This window comes from Parambassis ranga, chromosome 2 (assembly GCF_900634625.1).
Source record: "Parambassis ranga chromosome 2, fParRan2.1, whole genome shotgun sequence".
In the NCBI taxonomy this organism is placed as follows: domain Eukaryota; kingdom Metazoa; phylum Chordata; class Actinopteri; family Ambassidae; genus Parambassis; species Parambassis ranga.
This window is the reverse complement of record NC_041023.1, coordinates 24,801,089-24,817,370: the sequence shown is the minus strand read 5'-3', so window position 1 is coordinate 24,817,370 and position 16,282 is coordinate 24,801,089. Positions and strand designations below refer to the sequence as shown.

The following is a 16,282-nucleotide window of genomic DNA, read 5'->3' as shown; positions in this document are numbered from 1 at the left end:
CAAATCAGTGTTTATTAGTTAATTTATTTGGCATCTTAAAGACATGTGTGAACTGCATTCATAATATTTGCATAAAACAGTTCCTGCTTTTATAAAAAAAAAAAAAAAAATCAAACCTAACAGGCGAACACATTCAGTTAGCTGCAGAGAGCCTGTTAGACTGCAGCTCACAAACTTTAAGCAAATTTCACATAAACTACAGCAGGGTAAAAACAAAAGTGTCCACTAGGGGGCAGCACAGTCACACATCTCCTGTGGACTGTCAGCCTGCCCTGTGGATTATATTTCTGGTACTACATTATCCTTCGGTTGTACTCCAGGTGTGAACATAAACTTCTTGCAGGCGCTACTGAGACAAAGTTAAACTCCATACGCTCACAGGTCGACACCTTCCTGCATGGATCTGAGCAGCGTGCTCAGGGACGACTGTTACTGTGTTTAAACTCTAAAGCGACAGGTTGTAAAAAGTGATTAAAGATAGATATGTGAGTGAGTGTGTGTGTGTTTTATTGTTTGTTTTACACAAAGTCCCGGGACCTCTTAATGGCGCAGCAGAGCATCATGCTGAAGATCATCCCAAAGATCTGCAGGAGGAAGAAGAGTCAGCATGGGACACAAAAACACTCACTAGACTCTTTAATGCTCATTATAACATATTTTACATATCGAGGTGAACTAACGAGTAAATGACTCAGATGTTCAAATATTTTGATCATAAATAATAACATTTTCTAACAGTAAATGGTTCCTCAGATCGAGGTGTTCTGAACAACATGGCAGCTCTTGTTTGAAATCCCACAGCAGATGTTGCTAACTGGCTGTAGCTATAGTCTCAAGTGTTCAACTGTGTGATGTTAGCTTGGTGTGTATTACTCTTTAGATGTCATTGATCATGTGATCACTTCAACCAATCAAATCAGCAAACTATTAAAAGAGGAAATAGAACAATCTTTGAACACTAGCTACTAGCAGTTAGCATGCCTGTAGTAATGTAGTGTAGCTTATTTGGTATATGCTAATTATGTAGGCTGCATGGCGTGACTCCACAGACACATTCCACATTAATATAACACACATGCTGGTTGCATTATGCTAAGCTAACGGGCTATAAACACTCACCATGATGATTCCGATGCCGATCCCGACTCCACCGATGATGTGCAGCTTGTTGTTGAACATCTCATCGATGGCAGCCGGACAGCTCTGATGGGACGACACAAATTCATCAGTGTGCACATTTCGGTCCTCATGCAAACACAAACACATGGGTGTGTCTCTGCTGCATTACCGTGGTGACAAAGGCCTCCAAGCCCTCCTTCTTGGGGCAGGTGTCCTTGGCGGCGTCGATCACTGTTCCTGTTGGACCACAGCAGTCCAGCTGCGAAGAGAAGACGCCGGCTCAGACAAAGTGTGCGTTTGGCAGATTGATAAACTGAATCAACACTCAGGCTGTGTGTGCTCACTCCGAAGTGGATGAGGCGCAGCGTCTCCTTCAGCGCTTCCTGTTTGGTGTCCTTGTAGTTGACGTAGGTCTGCTTGTAGAACTCTGTGACGTCCTCCACCACCTGAAGACACACAGAGCCGTTAACCCACTGCTGACTGACTGATCGATGATCAATAACAGAGCTGTGTGTATGTGTACCCGGTCCTTGTTGGAGAGACCCCAGATCCCAGCAGCCACTTCAACCGCAAAGATGAGGAGCAGGAAGAGGAAGAACTGGGGCAGACATCATCATTCAGTGTTACAGGAGGTGATGACGACACAAACACAAACTTCTCTTCATGTATTGATGGCCAATATTTACTCTTATGGATCGCTCTGTAGCAGCTACAGTGAGCTCAGCACGTCGTCTGTTTGTTGACATCAGATCAGACTCGTGTGTGTGTGTTCACCTGAACAGGTGTCATCTTTTGTTCCACCTCTGCATGCAGGTTGTATGTATGTATGTATGTAACTTTAACTCACCAATCCCAGCATGCACGGCGACTCTTTGATGGCTCCGCAGCATCCCAGGAAGCCCACAACCATCATCAGAGCGCCCGCCGCGATCAGGATGTACACACCTGCAACACAAGCGTGACAGAACGTCTGAGCACAAACTACACACTCTTACAATCATCAATCGTGAGACAGCTGCTCACGTTCACTGTTAGACTGGAAACGCCTGCAGGTCTTGATAGAAATCTCCATCAGTTGTTGCTGCATGTTGTGTCATCATGTTTTAAAAAGAGAAGTCTCAGGTGTTTGAAACATCTCATCATAAATTAGAGTTTCCAAACTCCGGAGATGATCTCTGGATGAATCATGAGACAGCTCCAGAGGAAAACAATAACACACATCGCTGATGTCACAAGCACACACACCATTATTCCTCCTCCTCCTCGTTCTGTCTTCTAAAGCTGTCATTAAGATGTTTGTCATTGCAGGCCGGGCCTCTGTCGCCTCGCTGCCCACTTCACTTATCAGTGTGATGGAGGCGAAACACAAAGAGAGGGGGGGGGGCGGGAGCGAGTCCGTCTTTCTGTCACAGTTCCTCCGAGAATACAAAAGTCTGAGAACAAAGACATCCCTGTGCGCCGGCAAAGAAAGAGCGCTATGTGTGGAGGAGCCGCCTCACTGTGGACTAACTTTGGCCTCAGCTGCCCTCTGAGCGCCCGCTGCCTGCTCATCTAAGCGGGTCCATGCTGCATCCACAACATCAACACATACAACAACAGGAGCAGCAAAGAGCTGACACAGCTGAGGAGGTTTATGTCCCCTCTGTGACTGGTACTGAACTCAGGTGTTTCATCCTCCTGCTGCCCTCTGCCTGGGTAGTGCTAGCTTGATGGCAAACATAGACAATCAAAACACTGTCCACAGAAAACGGCATCCGATTCATCCAAACTAAACTTTATTTACAAGATCAACATATCCAGATAAAATTATAATATATATATATATATATATATATATATATATAATAAGCTACAGCTAGCCCACTAAGCTTTTCATTTATCATTTATCAGCTATGAAACACTAGACTGCTAAGCTTGTTTGGTTGCTAATGTTGTCACTGTCTGAGTACAATGACAGTTAGCTAGCTCGCCATGGAACAAATATGTCAATGTTGAATTTAGCAAATATTAATGAACAAACATGCAAGTCAGGACTTGTTAGCAAGCTAGCTGTAGCTTCCTGTCCTTCTAATGAGTCCACACAGTCCATCACTCATGTGGTGTGGTCTTAACATGAAGCTATGCTCATGAGGTTTAAACTTTAATGATCCCAGAGGACCAAAAAAAAAACAAACACACTTCCTGTGTGAGCTTTAACGATGCGACACTACTGGAGTCGCTCTCAGTGCTGTTGAGGTTGTCGTTTTGACCTCACAGGTCTTACCAGTGAAGAAGACGGAGGGCGAGTCCTCTCCTTCAAACAGTCCTACAGTCCGGGAGTCGAAGCGCAGCCACAGACCCACAGCAAGCACTGCAGTACCTGCAAGCTACAAAACAAACACAACTTTATTAACAACACGCACAACATAATGAAGAGATGCTGCAGGTGCACATCATCACACGCGGTGAGTGTGCTGAGCAGATGGTAGCGCTGTAAGTCAAACAATGACCATGTTTTACACCTGACCAAAGTACTGGTTTGTCGGGCTGTTTTTGTTCCAGACCAGTTTGCATGCCGATGAAAGAGTGTTCTCAGTGAAGCAGACTTTCTGGAGGAACCTGACCAACCAGCAGCTCCGCATGTTTTCAATCCCACCATAAATCTGCATCACAAAGTATTGACACAAAGGCAATCAAATAACACACTGTGTGTCAGGGACTCGTCGTTTCCTTGGTAACCAAACACTGATTACATCAGGCTCTTTGTTGCCACCCGAATAACTTCCATAACATCCCACAGCGTGATCCTGACGTCGGTGTTGTTGTGAAACATAAGGCATTCTCCACTAACTGGCAGCGTTCTTCTCTGACACACGTCTACATCATGACCAACACACATGCACACACACACACACACACACACAGTTAATACACTGGACCCTATTGGACAGCAGAGCGCTCCGGATCACAACCAGTCAGTGGAAAGTTTCTAAAATTAGATCAGTTGTAATAACACTGATAACATGTGATAAGCTAACTCTGAGACACCTGGGCTTGTTTTAACATCTCTCCCAGAGAGGACACACACAGTCACATGTTCTGGGTAATAACTATAATAAGAATATTCCACAACAAAAGGCACAGAGAGAAGATTTAAAGCTTGTAAACCTGAAGCCAGTGCATCACATCCACTTCTGTCCATGGCCACACACAGCCTGTCAGAAGCAACCAATACAGCAGTTCCTCAAACAACCAACAGAGGGGGGTCAAACAAAGGGAGCCACTCTTCACAGGGCCACTCCTTCTGAACAGAACCAGGTGGATACTGTTGGTTCTAAGCCAGCCTGTGTCAGGTTTGAGTACCTCAGTAGAAATAGAGCAAGGATGTTAGCAGCTACAGCTAGCGTGCAGAATGCTTCGTTATTACCTGCTTTAATAACACACAGAGCAGCGTTAATGCTCCATAAACACACTCAGGAGACAGTGTTTGTGTGGAGGAAACACAGCGCTGCCTGGTGGTGACAACATCTTTCCCCTGAGGTCGGTTAGCTCTTATTAACCACAGAGGTGCCATTAAACCCTCAGGAACAACAACCATGGAAAGATGAATCACCACAGCAGCCATGACTGAGGCGACCACAGAGGGGACGGGGCTACACAGCACGACAAGCGATCAGAGGACAATACAGGAAGTGACCTGTTTACCTCCATTAAACCACAACAGCAAGTCCTTACACTGTAAAAACTGTCTCGCTAAAACAACTCCACAATCTTCTCCAAATTCTGTCATTTGTCATGTGACTGCTAGTCACATGAATACAATACAACAATAAATAAATGAGTGGAGTATCTCTCTGGCTTCCACAGAGGATTGTGGGAAATGAGTCTGAGTACGTAAATGAATCTAATCCGCAGTTTGTTTTTGGAGGTTTCTGACACACTGTTGTGTTGTGGCAGCTGACTGTGACCTCATCACACACACAGTCAAAACAGTCATTAGGCTCAGAGCAGCTGTGTGTGTGTGTGGTGGATGTAAACAGGTAACAACACATTTCACACACAGACTCCTCTGAACTTTTTCTCCTTCAGTCAGTCAGGCAGGATTTACTGTTCCATCAGCTGATCTGAATATGACCTGCTCTGCTCTGAGGTTTTTGCATTTTCAGGATTTCCACCTCTGATTAAAATGACATTTCTTCTTCTTGCTGTGACAGACAGGACTCCCACTTCACCACGAAGGTTCAGGCTGACCACTCAACATGGAGATCTCTGTTAGCTTCAGCTGGACCTGGGATTGTTCTGATGTTCTGATGGATACATGCCAGCTCATGTTTAAGAACAAATACATGCCGTCATTTCATGAGCTGAACCACGATTTAAAACAGCTGAAGTACAGAACATGTGACCTGACCTTCCTCCTGTGGTGTCAGCTGGCATTGTTTGACTAACAAAGAGTGTATGAAGCACAGAAGGAGCCACACATCCACATCCAGTCTGTATAGCAGAGTAAACTTCAACAATATAAGCTTCACAGAAAGACACACGTGTAAGAAAAACTGATTTTTGTAATCATAAGCATTAAAAACTGTCAGAACAAAGTGATGACTTTAGAGAATATAAGTAAAAGAGATCAGTGTGAGCAGACTCCTGGGGCATGTTCTGAGACTGTCCTCAGTTCCTCATGCCTGCAGTGAGCCTCTGATTTCACACCACTGCCCGTGAACACCGAGCACAGTGTCATGTTTCCACCACAGCTACGTACCCAGAAGAGGAAGTTGAAGATAAAAACCAAGTACTTGATGCACTGCAGTCCCCCCATGGCTCAACACAAAGCTTCCTGCTGTAAGACGGCGTGGAGAGAAAGAAGAGCAGCGGCAGACGCAGGAGTGTTTGTGCGTGTGTAAACCACACCCTGAGTGTGTGAGGAGCTCACCTGGCTGCTGGGAGGAAGTTAATGGGTGGAGAGAATGAGCTGGGAGGGATGAAGGGGGGGGGGGGTGTACAGCTCAGACAGCAGGTGAAAAGAATTAGCTGAGGCCCAGAGAGGGACACACTCTGATTGTTGGTCATGTGACTGCTACTCACATGTGACGCCATCATGGCTTCATAGTTTACACTGTACGATGCATTCAAGGACCTGTTAAGTCTACCAGTTTTTGCTTTGTTCTGTGAGGAATGGTTGATTATTGATCGATCTGATTGGAGTGTTTAGCTCTACAGGTGTGTTCACACAGACACACCTCCTGGGAGTGAGGCTGTTTGGTTGAGGTAACCCGAGCTGGTCCCTCCCACTCAGACCAGCAGCAGCACTGATAGATCCTCCCTCCCTGCTCTCTCCTCCTGTCAGAATCTCTTCCAATGTTGTTGTCTAATAATCTCGCTCACGTTCTGACTGATCATCTTCTCAGGCAGTGGGTCATTGGCTCGACATCACCTTCCCTTTCCTATTGATGCTAATAACATACAAACACCAGGCTGACAGTGCTGTTAGCATGTTAGCATCACTTTAAATTCGGAGGCCCTCACTGTCTATACAGGTCAAACCATCTCTGTGAGCTGTTAGCAACAATGCTACACCATTGACAGTAAAAACTATGGACAGAGCTTCCGTGACGTCACCCGTTTGTTTCTGAAGAACGGTTTTGAGTCTCAGTGGGAGGTTCCGGGACGTGATGACCGCCGCCATGTTGGCAGCGTCACGTCATCTAAAACTCCGAATATGGACAAAGAGGGGGAGCACGAGCGGGGTTTAGGGGGGCAGGCGATCGTGGAAGCAGGAAACTCACGCTGTGATACGTCAACTGTCTGTCACTCAAGCGGCAACGCCCATAATTAGGCGTAATTTTAAGTCCGAATACAATTGAAACGAGTGAGTTGTAAAAACAATTCACCCCCCGTACAATTGATTCTAGAAGAGGACCAATCATCTGAGACCACAGCGATTTTTTGTACCAGGCTGTAAAAATGTTCTTTTCTGCTGTGAAATCGGCCATTTTAACATGGGAGTCTATGGGAAATTACTCGCTTTTGGAGCCAACCCCCAGCTGTTGCAGCATGAATTACAAGTTTTGACACTTCCGCATGGGCTTCAACTTTGAGCCCCGAAGGTTGCTACACCTATGACTTTTCATATTACCATGGTTACTGTAGAACGCTGTAGGTGGAAGGAACCAAACAGTCTGAACTGATGGGGGTGTCACACTTTAAAGCCATGCTCCAGAGCTTCCAGGCTCCCCCTACAGGCAGTAACAGTAATTATTTCAACACTGTAAATACCTGTGTACATTGACTTGAAACAGATCTGAGATCGTTCTCTTGAACTGTAGAAATGTTTCTATATTTCTGTTTTAATTAAAAACCTGGAACATTCCAGAGCTAACAGTGTTAGCGTGAATTTTTTGTTGTTGCCTGCAGCATCACAGATGTCACAGTTTAAGCTTGATGCCTCAGTGTTGTTGCTGCAAACAGGAATCTGGAACATCACACAGCGCTGAGATCCACCTTCACAGGCTGCGGGGTTTCTGTGGCAACATGGCCGCCATCATGTGTGAGTCCTTCTCTGGAGAGGTTTCACTCTCACCACTACATCCATCCAACCCATGCTATTTAATTATGCAGGAATTTACGATTTTACATTAAATGATCAAATGTTATCAAATAACAGTAAAGTTTTTTTTACAGTGTAAAAACCGACCAGACCTGTGTGCCCTGAGAGTGCTCATTTTCATTTCTACATACATGTAGATAAACTGTAAAAAACAGTCTTAGTGTCTCTAGGACACATTTGTACTCCCCACGCCAAGCCCCATTCAGAAAAAGCTTCTTTTCATTAATTTGTAAATAACATTAAAGAAAATAAATCTGAGCAACACTGCACTGAAATAAATTACACGTGGCTCTTAACTTGATGTTCTTTGTCATTATTAAATCATAATACACAGACAGATTAAATTCTTTATATTCTTCAGATTACTGCTAACAGTTAAGGTGAAATATTATTATTTATAACAGAATTAAGCAATTAAGCAAACTGATACAGTTACAGGATTATTATTAGACAAAAAAGCGCTCACCCAGAAGACGAAGTTGAAGATGAAGAGCGCGTACTTGACGCACAGCTCCCAGCTGGTCAGCGCCGTCATTCCTGCTGTTGGCGGTGATTAAACGGTAGAAAGTATCCGTCGGTCTCCGGCTGTCTCTGGCTCTTTATTCAGTTCGGACCTGTCGCCACGTTTCGGCTTTGTTCGGTCACTTCCGTCAGGACTCGGTGATCAGCTGCTGCTGCTGCTGCTGAAGTGAACACCCACAGACAGAGAGGGGTTCTGTCTGACGTCTCTTTGTCTTTTGTTTGGACTTTTGTTCTTCTGACAGAAAACAGCATCACTGGATTAAAATAAAGCAGCGAGTGAGAGAGCGACAGAAGAAAGTGATGGTACACAAACACTGGACAGCTGAATGAAAGTGGGCCTATAAATAAAGTCAATAAATGTTTTAAAATAATCAAATACCTACCTGCAGCTGTTTTTTTTACATCAGGCATGATGCTAGTTGCCAGATAAAAATGCTAATGACTAGCAATTGCCCCAACCAGCCTATGTTGCCAGTCCAACACTGCTAATGACTAGGGATGCTAGTGACTAGCTACAGAATGCTAACAGCGAGTTAAGGAATGAGAGTTACTAGCCTGGTAATGCTAGCTACTAGCCTAAAGATGCTAATACTAAGTTCAAGATGGGGCTAGCCGAGGCGTACTACTGACTAACACAGACAATGCTAACAACTGCTAGCAACTAGCGCTAAAATGGCAATCCAAAGCGGCATGAGAATGCTAGCAAGGAGTTACAGTGAGTAAGCAGAAGGGTGCTAGCAATGCGTTTTAGGAGGCTAACAGCTAGCCCACGTATGCTAGTTGGCAATCTAAGAATGCAAATGTTTAGCTAGTTGAAGAACACTAGTGAGTGCTGGTAACTAGCTGTGGGACTGGAGGACACTAGCTTCAGGATGCTAACAAACACATAGCAGGAATTCAGTAATAGGACATAATGACCATAAATGTGTACAGTTACAGTATAAACACACACTTTTAGATTCTAAAGCCATAGGTCAAGACCAACAAAAACCGTGTGTGTGTGTCAGGAGGCTATATTCTCCCTCTCTCAGTGGGAAATGTGACAGTTCACTTCTTCTTCTGCAGAACAAAGACAGCAGTGTGAGCGCTCAGCCCACCGCTGTTGTTTGCAGCTGCACACAAACACAGTGATGATGATGATGATGAAGGAGTACAGTGTGACACAGCCTTCCAAAATCATTTGAAAACATTTAGCTGCTGGGTAATACTGAGAATGATTTTAAACTACAGCTTTTTAGATATTAAAAATACTTGATGGGATTTTTATGTTAATTCTGCGTTGCAGTTTTTTTCTAAGCTAAAAAAACCTGACTTTTAAGCAACACCGCTTTTATGCTGTGTGTGTGTGTGTTCATCTTTTCACTCCTTCACAAAGCTCCCCTTCAAAGCTGCAGCAACCGCCTTGCCTCTGTGTGTGTGAGGAAGGAGAGGAAGATGAGGCTCATTTTCAGTGTTGTTCTCAGTTTATCAGAGAGCTCTGTGATGATGATGGTTTTTTAGGTGTGAATAGTTTTGGAAGGAACAGGTTAATTTAGGAATCAAAATACCAGAGGTATTGAGAAAAAGCTGCGAGTTACTGACCTCTAGTGGTCAAATGCAAAAAGGGCAACAACTCACCTGCACAAAAATGATCAAGAAAAACATTTCAGTACAGTACATGTGTATATATTATATTACAAAAAACTGTACAATTATTTACCTCAAGCCCAGGTGACTATATTAATTAATTTATTATATTTTTAAAATATTTTTAAGGCTGTTGCTTTTCATAGAAAGGTCCATTTTGAATCTCGTTTAGGAGTGAAAAGAGGAACACACACAGAAAATATTTTCCACGTGTATTTTTGTAACATGTTTATATTTAAAATGTATTTTTAAGTGATTGCCTGAATTGTTTTCAATTATGAAACGAAAGGTTTATCCTCCGGCCAATCAGCAGCGTCCTGCTTCTCTGTGCGGACCAATCAGAGAGCAGTGTGGTCTGATGAGGCTTCTAAGCGCCGGTTCACCTGCTCAGTGTCCTCACGCTGGACGACCCGTCTCCACCTGCCCGGTTCACAGGAGATGCAGCGCTGCAGCGCACCGCCTGGTTAAACCCCCAACACCGTATCCAAGAGCCATGGCCCGGACCGGCTCCGGGACCCTGCTGTCCCGCCGGAACCACAAGTTGGACTCCTTCCTGAAACGGAACACGGAGCGCGCGGTGTACGAGCGGATCCGAGCCTACGAGCCGTGCGTGGTGGTGTCGGACACCTTCCACAAGGTGTACATGCACGCGGTGCTGAGCGACGAGCACGTCTACCTGACGGAATACCCGCCGCGCACCCTCACCGCTGCCGTTAGTTTCGGGCGCGTGCGCGACATCGAACTGGTGAGTTTAAAATAACCAATAAAAAAACCGACAATTAACAGCTTGTATTCATCAGTTGATCGATCATGTTGTTTTCTGTGTTAAAGTCATTCATCAGTAAATGTTAGTAAAGTTTCCAGTTGCAGCTGCTCTAAAGTCACATTTCTGAGATTTCTTTTTAATTTATATTATGTTTTTTTTAGACATAAAATGAAGAGATGAATCGATAATGGAAGCAGTAGATTATTATGACTGTCAATAAGTCTGACCAATAGAAAATAAAGGCGGCACATTTACAGGGAATTCAGCTGGATCCCTGAAGCATGTGATCAAACAACTCTGAGTTCTGCTCAGCCTGTCTGCTGGTGGCCATGATGGTTTCAGCAGGACTTCATGCTGCACAGACTCCTCAAAGGGTTAATGATCCAAACAGCATTTATGCATTTATTAAAAAACAGCTGTTGAAGCTGCACAGAGTCACAGTGTGTGCCTGTTAACTAAGAGGCACTGGATGTTTGATCCTTGTTAAACTCTTCAGATTACAGGTGATTTACAGGTTTCACTTCTCACACACACACACACACATCGACAGGCTGAGTGTGAGGACGTCACGCCTCTGATCTGCACTCTGAAAACACAAGTGTTTGCTTCTCCTGACCATCAGAGCGATCCAGTGATAGTTACTAAAAAAGAAAAAGCTAATTGATGATTAGTGCTCTTTAACAAACATCATGTTGTGCTAATCTGTGTTCAATCAACAGCTCCTCATCCTGGGATTAAATTTAACCTCACAGACCTGGTCTGAACTATTTTAACCTTAAAATAGGTTTTGACACTACACTGCAGAAAAGGTCTGTGTGTGGCAGTTCGAGTAAGCTTCTGTTTTCCTCTCAATCTCGTTATGTCAGAGGGTTAACTTCTAATCCCATCTGTAAACTGTCAGATTACTGACAAGGTTGCCCTCGCTGCATGCGGATGCTGTTAGTGTAATGGAAAGTGAATAATGACTCGCAGGAGGCAGTGTGCAAGGAAACATTTCCAATCTAATCTAATCTAATCTCAAGAGTTAAATGTTTAATTTTAATCCTAATTCTTCCTCCATTAATCTCATTATTCTGTGGCTTCTGGAGCTGATGTTTGTTCTTTGCGTCCTCCTTTCAGGTGAAAGACTTCCCAGATTTCCTCAGTGGGAAGGACAGAGAGCGCTGCCAGCACATCCGAATCATCCACACCGCTGAAAGGTCAGCGGGGAAGGCACGTGATTGGTGGAGGAGAGACAGGGGGGAGGGGCTTCCACCTGTAGTTCTGCTGTCCCACCCTACAGTGATGCAGACTGGGGAAGGTAAAGAGTCTGTCCAACATAGAGAGTAGATTTTTAATGCGGCTAGCGCAAGATGCTAACTATGCTAACAGGTATCGGTTAAAAAAATGTCCATAAAAGGCCACCAGACATCATACCATGGTACCACTTCCAGACACGGTGCCTCATAAAGCTTGGTTTAATCCTCGTGTTTAGGACGTAGGCTGCTCTGAACATGAAGTCTCTGTGCTGAGAATCACATTTCAATCAGGGTTGAAATCAGTGACCTGATCTTTGTAAACAAAGGTGCTCATGTTTCCCTGTAACTCTAACAGCCTGTCTCTGCTTTCCCCACAGGATATCCTGCAGAGAGGTGAGCGCACACACACACACCTGCACACACCTATACACACACACGCACACAGATGTCAGGGTTCACGTTCATTATGGGACCTTTGTCCCTAGAAGGATGACAAGTCCTAGTCCCCCAGTCAGTAATGTACACAAACACACTCAGGTCTCTACTTTGTCAGGTGATTGTACTCGTGTGGAAGCTGCTGTTACTTTTTTGAAGGGTTAGTCCACCCAAAAACACTCTACCTGGCTCTCCTTTGCTGGTTTTCTTGGGACTGTTCTGGTGGGGGATTTCGGGTGGAGGCTCTCAGCTGGTGAATCTTTATGTGTCTGATTCTGCATTCCTCCAATCTCGTCCCGTCTGTGGAGTTTCTGGGCAGGAGTCAGGGAGACAAACTGTAAAACCTTTACAGCTGTGGCACAGCAGGAAGGCAGAGGGTTAACAGAGCTGTTTATATTTGTATGTCTGTGTGCAGTCAGTTTAACAGTTTAATCCTGTTGTAAATGTGCAAAAGCCGTGTCACAGCCTGAGTGTACAATGACCCTCTCATAAGCATCTCAGGTAGCTCATGTTTAATTCATCCAGGAAAGAGACGACTTTACCTGCTGCTTACTAAGAGGCGGCATCACAAAGAGACACAAAACGACCACAGAGAGACACAATGTGACCTTAAAGAGACACAAAACAACCACAGAGACACAATGTGACATTAAAGAGACACAAAACAACCAAAACAACCACAGAGACACAATGTGACCTTAAAGAGACACAAAACAACCACAGAGAGACACAATATGACCTGTTAAGTGCTGTTAGCATCACTCAAGAAATTTTGTGAGACTGCAGGGAGACAACAGGAAGGAAGTGCTGTCCCAGGACTGTTGCCTGGTTACGCCAACATGCTGCAAAACTGATGCACACGAAGCAAACAGCGGTCTCTCACGCTTGTCTGCCTCACTGCTCGGATGTGTTCACCGCTGGGACATCATTAAACACACAGACACACACACCACACACAGACTTGTCTTTCATGTAACAGTAAACAATAAAACTTCATGCAGCCGTCTCTTTTGTTCACTCAGCCAGTGGGGCACAGAGGAGCTCTGCCCACTGGTGAAACCCACCCGCTCCGCCTCCTGCCCAAACTCTGAGACTCTGGGCCTTCTATGGGTCCCTCAGCCTCCCTCCCTCTCCTCTTCACCCAGTTCGCCTCCATCACCCTCAGAGGAAAGCCTGACTCAGGTACACACAAATCATTTGGTCTTTGTTTGGCTCGACTCACTTCCTGTTACACACCTCCTGATGCTGTTATGTCACAGGTGTCGAGGAGGTTCAGTTCGGTTCTGTCTCGCCTGCTGAGACGAGACGGGGTGACCGGCGAGGAGGAGCGGGACACCGAGCTGCATCTTTACGTGGTTTCAGAGACGTCCAGACTTTACCTCCACCTGCAGAGCTGCTGGAACAGTTTCATCATTGTGAGTGAGAAACAGAGCTGCACCTGAACCAAACAGAGAGGCTGTGTAATCGTTAGAAAGACACAAATCTCTGATGTGAATGTGAATACAACTCTTTTGTCATCAGAGGTCCACTCTGCTGCAAGACCCACTCTACAGGAGGAGGTGCAGCGCTACACCCGACTCCTCTGCCATCAGGTAGCTAGCATGCTAGTAGTGTTGGCCTTTATTGTTTGTCAACATTTGATTTAAAAGTGTCTGTGTGTGTGTATGTGCGTGTGTGGCATGTGCAGCGGGGAGCGGACGGCCCACCTTTTCGGGCAGCTGAGCTCTGAGCTGCTGCAGGATGGGATCAGCGTGGAGAGTCTGTACATGTTGTTGCAGGAGCTGCGAACAGCCGCCCTCCGCTACGTCACACTGCGCCGACTCTTCTGGAGGGTGAGGTTGCTGAACAGCAGCAGGTCCTGCAGGTTGTTCGTTGTCCTCGCCTCTCACACAAACTGTTTTTTTCCTGTTTCAGTCCAGTGAGCTGTGTGATTTCCTGGTTCAGACGCTGGAGGACTGTCTTCACGGCTGTGTGGGCCTCGGTGGAGTCTACACAGCAGATCAGCTGCTGTCAGTTTTACTGTGTGTGTGTGTGTGTGTGTATTTAAGTCATACTGTGGGGACATAAATCTGTTTAGACAGTCACACTGTGGTAACACAACATCCGCACATCCTCCTGGGTACAAGTGCCTGTGTAAACTCTAGGATGAAGGTTTTGGTTAGTTTAAAGTTAGGCTTAAGTTAGGATGAGGTTAAGTCCGTGTTTAGATTAATGTAAGGTCAGTAAGTAATATCTAAGTAAAGGTGGTAAAGTTAGGTTGAGGTTAGGATGACATTTTGGTAAAGTCAGAATACAGTAAGATGCAGCTTGTTCACATTAAATAGCTTACATATTCTATTAGTGATCGATAAATAGCTGCTAAAAATGTAAAGACGTGTAAATCAACAGGAGGCTTCTGTTTGTTTTTAGGCTGAGCACCCTGATCGTCCAGACGCTCGCGGTCATGTTCAGGGAGACAGAGGTCGAAGCCGCCAGAGTCAACCTGCTCTCTGCTAACAAGTAACCACCCAGCAGACCTGTTTGTTTTTGTGTGTCTTGGCGTCTTGTGTATCGTTAGCATGTCCTGCCTCCTGCCATACACAGTTCATGTCAGTGCTGTGGTGTTTGGTCCCTGCAGAGGCGCCCGGGCCTCCAGGATGCTGCTGGCCTTGGTGTGTGATCCACACACACACAGATCTGAGACGGACTCTGAGGTGAGCTGCACTCTGATGTCATCAGTGACGGCTGTGAGAGTGTTTAACCCTGTGATGTCGGTCTGTATGTCAGCTTCAGGCCTTACTGGCTGAGTATCTGGACGCCGCCTGCGCTCTGCTTTTCGAGCTGCTGATTTTAGGCTATGAGGTGAGATCTGACACGTGACTGAAGTCTGATGGAGACGAGCTCTTCTTCACTTGTTCTTTGTGCGTTTCAGACCCGCTGGTGCTTCTCTGACAGCTTCCTGTCTGTCAGCTGGACGCTGCGAGTCCTGCAGCCTCACCCTCACCTGGTAAACACCACACCAGCAACCTGCACCGTCCCACCGCAACAACAAACCCCACTAACCTGAGTCTGCCCCCTGCAGGTGGCCTTCGTCAGTTACCAGGCCCAGCAGGTGGTTCTGGTTCTGTCTGGGCTTCAAGAGCTGGTTCTGACTCCCGTCCAGTCCGTTTTACTGTTCCAGCGCTGTCGCCTCCTGCTGGCCTGTCTGCAGTACAACAGCCACCTGGCCCAGCATCTGCGGTCACACTTCAGAGAGGAGTTCAGGTTTGAACTGACGCTAACAACATGCTAAACCTAAAGAGGCAGAGCTGAGCGTTCAGCAGCCGAGTCAAAAGACAGTTAAGCAACCAGATATCAGAGACAGTTAACCACAAGGCTAAAGTCAGAACAGCCAAATCCCCCCAAAAAAGACCAGTAACTACACAGAGGTCAGAAAGATGGTTGCCAGTGTGGTGAAAACAATAGAAGGACAGCTACCTACACAGCCACAGCCTGACAGGCAGCTTACTACATGGCTAAAGATAGGCAGTGGCAGCTATATGCATGGCCAGAGTCAAAGAGAGAAGGCTAACTACACAGGTAAAGCCAGGAAAGAGCTGCTGCCTGCATGGTAACAGGTTTAGAACCACAGCTCCCTACATGACTGAAGTCTGAGACATGAGTCAATACAAGGACAAAGTCCAATAAGAACGTGCAACAGAGAAAGACGGCTAAAAAAATGAAAACTAAAAATCAGTCAGAAAGACGGTTTGATTCACTGTTAAAAGCAGGAGTCAAGAAAATCTGTGTTATATCAGTATTTATATTTAAACTGATGCAGCAAAGCTTGAAGCCGGTGTCGGCTGAGGATCTGACGCATCATCGTCTTCCCCCCGCAGATATTCTGTGAAGCCATCCTGTGCTGGAGAGAGCCTGCCGCCTCACTACCCAATCAGCCGGCCGACTCTACAATTAGTGGAGAGCATCCTGAGTCTGATCCTGCACAGATGATCCTACAGACACATGTGCTCT

The 16,282-nt window shown here is 45.6% G+C and overlaps 2 protein-coding genes across 3 annotated transcripts; one reads left to right on the top strand and one right to left on the bottom strand.

Annotated features, from left to right (window-relative positions):
- Positions 1 to 101: 101 nt before the first annotated feature.
- On the bottom strand, positions 102 to 8,412 carry LOC114428514 (CD9 antigen-like). 2 transcript variants are annotated; one of them, XM_028396995.1, is made up of 8 exons: positions 8,172 to 8,412; positions 3,383 to 3,485; positions 1,967 to 2,064; positions 1,643 to 1,717; positions 1,464 to 1,565; positions 1,289 to 1,378; positions 1,120 to 1,203; positions 102 to 584 (listed from the first exon to the last, which is right to left on the bottom strand). In XM_028396995.1, the coding sequence occupies exons 1-8, from the start codon at positions 8,238 to 8,240 to the stop codon at positions 519 to 521; spliced, it is 687 nt and encodes a 228-aa protein (XP_028252796.1). In that variant the 5' UTR covers positions 8,241 to 8,412; the 3' UTR covers positions 102 to 518. The 2 variants fall into 2 exon arrangements, with proteins under 2 accessions (XP_028252796.1, XP_028252805.1); XM_028397004.1 differs by lacking the exon at positions 8,172 to 8,412 and adding an exon at positions 5,861 to 6,020.
- Positions 8,413 to 10,270: 1,858 nt separating this feature from the next.
- c2h12orf56 (chromosome 2 C12orf56 homolog) lies at positions 10,271 to 16,261 on the top strand. The gene is made up of 14 exons (XM_028400553.1): positions 10,271 to 10,598; positions 11,739 to 11,919; positions 12,235 to 12,250; positions 13,315 to 13,474; positions 13,552 to 13,707; positions 13,814 to 13,884; positions 13,980 to 14,124; positions 14,207 to 14,301; positions 14,702 to 14,791; positions 14,910 to 14,985; positions 15,059 to 15,133; positions 15,204 to 15,278; positions 15,354 to 15,535; positions 16,150 to 16,261. Exons 1-14 carry the CDS (start codon positions 10,347 to 10,349, stop codon positions 16,259 to 16,261), a joined length of 1,686 nt encoding a protein of 561 aa, XP_028256354.1. The 5' UTR covers positions 10,271 to 10,346.
- Positions 16,262 to 16,282: the final 21 nt, after the last annotated feature.

Coding starts and splice junctions, on each gene's coding strand:
- LOC114428514 (XM_028396995.1), bottom strand. CDS start 8,240: ATGACGGCGCTGACCAGCTGGGAGCTGTGCGTCAAGTACGCGCTCTTC. Junction 1,379..1,463: donor TGCGCCTCATCCACTTCGGA/GTGAGCACACAC, acceptor TTCTCTTCGCAG/CTGGACTGCTGTGGTCCAAC. Junction 585..1,119: donor TCGGCATCGGAATCATCATG/GTGAGTGTTTAT, acceptor TTCCTCCTGCAG/ATCTTTGGGATGATCTTCAG.
- c2h12orf56 (XM_028400553.1), top strand. CDS start 10,347: ATGGCCCGGACCGGCTCCGGGACCCTGCTGTCCCGCCGGAACCACAAG. Junction 13,475..13,551: donor CAGAGGAAAGCCTGACTCAG/GTACACACAAAT, acceptor GTTATGTCACAG/GTGTCGAGGAGGTTCAGTTC. Junction 14,986..15,058: donor GATCTGAGACGGACTCTGAG/GTGAGCTGCACT, acceptor TCTGTATGTCAG/CTTCAGGCCTTACTGGCTGA.